General features: G+C 39.4%; 1 protein-coding gene across 1 annotated transcript; it reads left to right on the top strand.

Annotated features, from left to right (window-relative positions):
* The first annotated feature begins 1,010 nt into the window (after positions 1–1,010).
* Positions 1,011–1,562, top strand: LOC103584268 (keratin-associated protein 13-1-like). The gene has a single exon (XM_008565334.1). It carries the CDS (start codon positions 1,035–1,037, stop codon positions 1,560–1,562), a length of 528 nt encoding a protein of 175 aa, XP_008563556.1. The 5' UTR covers positions 1,011–1,034.
* The last annotated feature ends 1,924 nt before the right edge of the window (positions 1,563–3,486 follow it).

Genomic DNA, 3,486 nt, shown 5'->3' with positions numbered 1-3,486 from the left:
TCAGGTAGATAGATCAGAAAAAAATGCAAATATTATCAACTGGAAGTGTTATTGTTTCACCCGAGTACTCAATTGTTTATGTGATTCTGGAAGCAGAACGACAAGCTTCTCAAGTTGTCAGTAGAGCATTGTGGTTCCTGCTAGCTTTGGAGACAGACACNACATCTCCATGGTAACTTTAAATACTAAAAAATAAACAAAAATAATTAATAAATAAAAAAGATTGATAAGTGGCTATATTTGGGGACTTCATAAAAGGGACAAGGATACTCAGGTAGATAGATCAGAAAAAAATGCAAATATTATCAACTGGAAGTGTTATTGTTTCACCCGAGTACTCAATTGTTTATGTGATTCTGGAAGCAGAACGACAAGCTTCTCAAGTTGTCAGTAGAGCATTGTGGTTCCTGCTAGCTTTGGAGACAGACACGAGTGGGTCTGTGACTTTTAATTTATTACCTGGAGGTTACATAACTTCTCAAAGTCTCCATGGCCTCATTCCTAAATTGTTTATAACACTTATTATCTCATAAAATTGTTGCAAATATTGAGTTACACTACACGTTTAAATGTTTTGCACATAGTAAATGTTCAATAAAACATGGGTAAGCAACTGGGGGTGGGTAGTGATGACTGTTAGGAGTACATTGCTGGTAATAATTCACACACTCATGCTCAAACTACTCACACTCAAACTCAATGAAATAGAGGGGGGCACTATATACATCATGACCAATGTTTTGAAATCAAACCACACCTTATTTCTGACAAAAATATAAAAGAAAGAGAGGGGGAAATGAAGTGGATTCTATAAACCAGAATGATTAAACTGCAGTTAAGAACACATGAATGTGTTCAACTATAATTACAGCCTACATTAATTAGTAACTTAATGAGAAGACATGCACAGGAATGGGCAGAGTCTCGATTATTGCATCACACCTAGCAGAGTGAGGGTATATAAACATCACTGGAAGCAGACAGTCAGAGCATCCTCGCACAGTAACTCAGCTGAACTCGCATCTCCTGACAATATGTCCTACAATTGCTGCTCTGGAAATTTCTCTGCCCGCTCCTTTGGGGGCTGCCTCCGCTACCCAGTCTCCTCCTGTGGCTCTTCCTTCCCCAGCAACCTGATCTACCGCACTAACCTCTGCTCTCCCAGCACCTGCCAGCTGGGATCCTCTCTCTACAGTGGCTGTCAGGAGACCTGCTGTGAGCCCTCCAGCTGCCAGACGTCCTGTGTGGTGTCCAGCCCCTGCCAGACGTCCTGCTACCGCCCGAGGATTTCCACCTTCTGCAGTCCTTGCCAGACGACCTATGCTGGGTCTCTGGGCTTTGGATCGAGCAGCTGCCGCTCCCTGGGCTGTGGATCAAGGAGCAGCTACTCCCTGGGCTGTGGAACCAGAGACTTCAGTCCCCGGCGTTATGGAGTCTGTGGCTTCCCCTCTGTGAGCTATGGATCTGGATTCTGCCGCCCAACCTACTTGGCTTCTAGCAGCTGCCAGTCTTCCTGTTACAGACCAACCTGTGGATCTGGCTTCTACCAGGCAACATGTTAAGGTCTCTAGACCTCAACTTCACAATTATTTCCCTCAAAGTCAATCTCAGCTATCATCTGGCTAATGTCTATATTCTACTACCTAGAAGAGTAATAATTAAAAACATAATCTTATTAATGTTAAAATAATTTGTCTTATAGAATACCCATTTCTCTTTCTTTTGTTTTTCCCTTTACATCTCTAGTTAAAAATGGAGCAAGAGGTGATTTTTTTTCATCAAATAAACTCATTTTCTGCTATCAGATCACACGTCTTGCTGTTTATTTCCTTTTTAGAGTGTTGGAAATTTTTCAAATCGACTATTCTTTGACTAAAAATAAAATATTTAATTTGAGGAGCAGGTGTAGTTTTCCGGATAGGTAGACATTTCTGACAACATAGAGTTAGTTTCTGGGAATTTCTGCCAAGTAGAATCAGAGATTGGACTGATTACCCTCGTCTTTTCTATCCATGGTCATTTCAGCCTAATCAGGACACTTTACTTTGGTTAAACTACTTTGTTCTGGTCTAAGAAACTTCCAGAAGAAGCAGTAATGTTTCAGAAAGTACTAGCCTGGCTGTTTTGGATGAGGAAATTGTCAAAATACTTTTCGTGAGCCTCCTTATCAGACTAATGCAAGCCATAATAGAATTCTGAGGTTATGTTTTTGACTGATTGTGGTAGCTGGTATAATGAAACAAACATTTTAGTATGAGTATATCTAAATAATAAATAATAAGAAATAATGAGAGGAATGTAATTGCTGAGAGTTATTTCTTTTGTTGGTACTTAACTCTGTCCTCCTTCTATCTGGTCACTGTAAGGCCATCTGTGCTCATAGTAGAAGTCACCCAAGAACTACTTGGCACATGACAGTATCATGAGTGGTAATTTGCACTGATAGGGAGGACTTTACCTCTTGATATCCTGGGCTGGGATCTGGATATGAGAACTAGACATTCTCTTGTTAAGGTGAGCACAGTCATCTATATTTTCAATACACAAATGGGGATAAAAATATACAAATGGTTGTAGGTAGTAAATTGTTCATTGTCTTCACAGTTGATTTTCTCCCCTCTCTTCTTCCTATGATAATTGGATTTTGTGTGTGAATCCTTCCTACTATATACATAGTCATTCCTCTAAATAAACATGAACTATACCCCAGGTTTCAGGATTGCATCTGTCTAGTCTACAGCACCCTGATCCCTATTGGAAGTGATTGGTTCAGGAATGAGTGTGTGATTTGATTTAAAACATTGAGAAACAAGGAGTGACATGAAGAGATGCTTCTGGTGAAGTTCTTCTCATGGAGTTTCTTGAAACAACCCGGTCTGCCTCTGGACATTGTCATATGTGGAATGAGGCATTCATCTTGCATATTGCCCCCAAATTATATCATCCCATAGAAGATGATTCTTCAAAAACAAGAAAAATGCAGAGGAACAGAGCCTGAATCTTACTTCTGGACTTTGGTGTACATGAGCCAATACATTTTCTTATTGGTTAAGCTATGATGAATTACAATTTCTGTTGCCTGTAGTTAACACACTTCTAAATGAGACACTCATTTAAAACCTTAAATAAACGTCTTCCCAGTGAAATTTTCTTAATATAATCTTAAAGACCATTTGCAGCCCACCTCTGCCCTCTTTAAAGCCCCTCTTCCCACCACTGCCCAACATACACACACTTTACCAACATGCACCCCATCAATGCTACCTACTCCCATTTCCTTGAACATATTGTGCGGAGATGAGCTTACATAGACTAGGACCTCTAGAAGAAATGTCATATTTCTCTTACCCTTCAAAGCCCACAGAAGTATTCTTCTAATAGAGTTGATTATTCCCTACATGCTAGAAATTATGAAGCATATAAGTGAAATAGTTATGTTTTAATTTTTAATTACAAAGCCACTATTTTTATAGTATTTAATTGAAA

Source organism: Galeopterus variegatus, unplaced genomic scaffold (assembly GCF_000696425.1).
Source record: "Galeopterus variegatus unplaced genomic scaffold, G_variegatus-3.0.2 Scaffold48442, whole genome shotgun sequence".
NCBI classification, from domain to species: domain Eukaryota; kingdom Metazoa; phylum Chordata; class Mammalia; order Dermoptera; family Cynocephalidae; genus Galeopterus; species Galeopterus variegatus.
This window is presented reverse-complemented; position numbering and strand designations above follow the sequence as displayed.

Coding starts and splice junctions, on each gene's coding strand:
- LOC103584268 (XM_008565334.1), top strand. CDS start 1,035: ATGTCCTACAATTGCTGCTCTGGAAATTTCTCTGCCCGCTCCTTTGGG.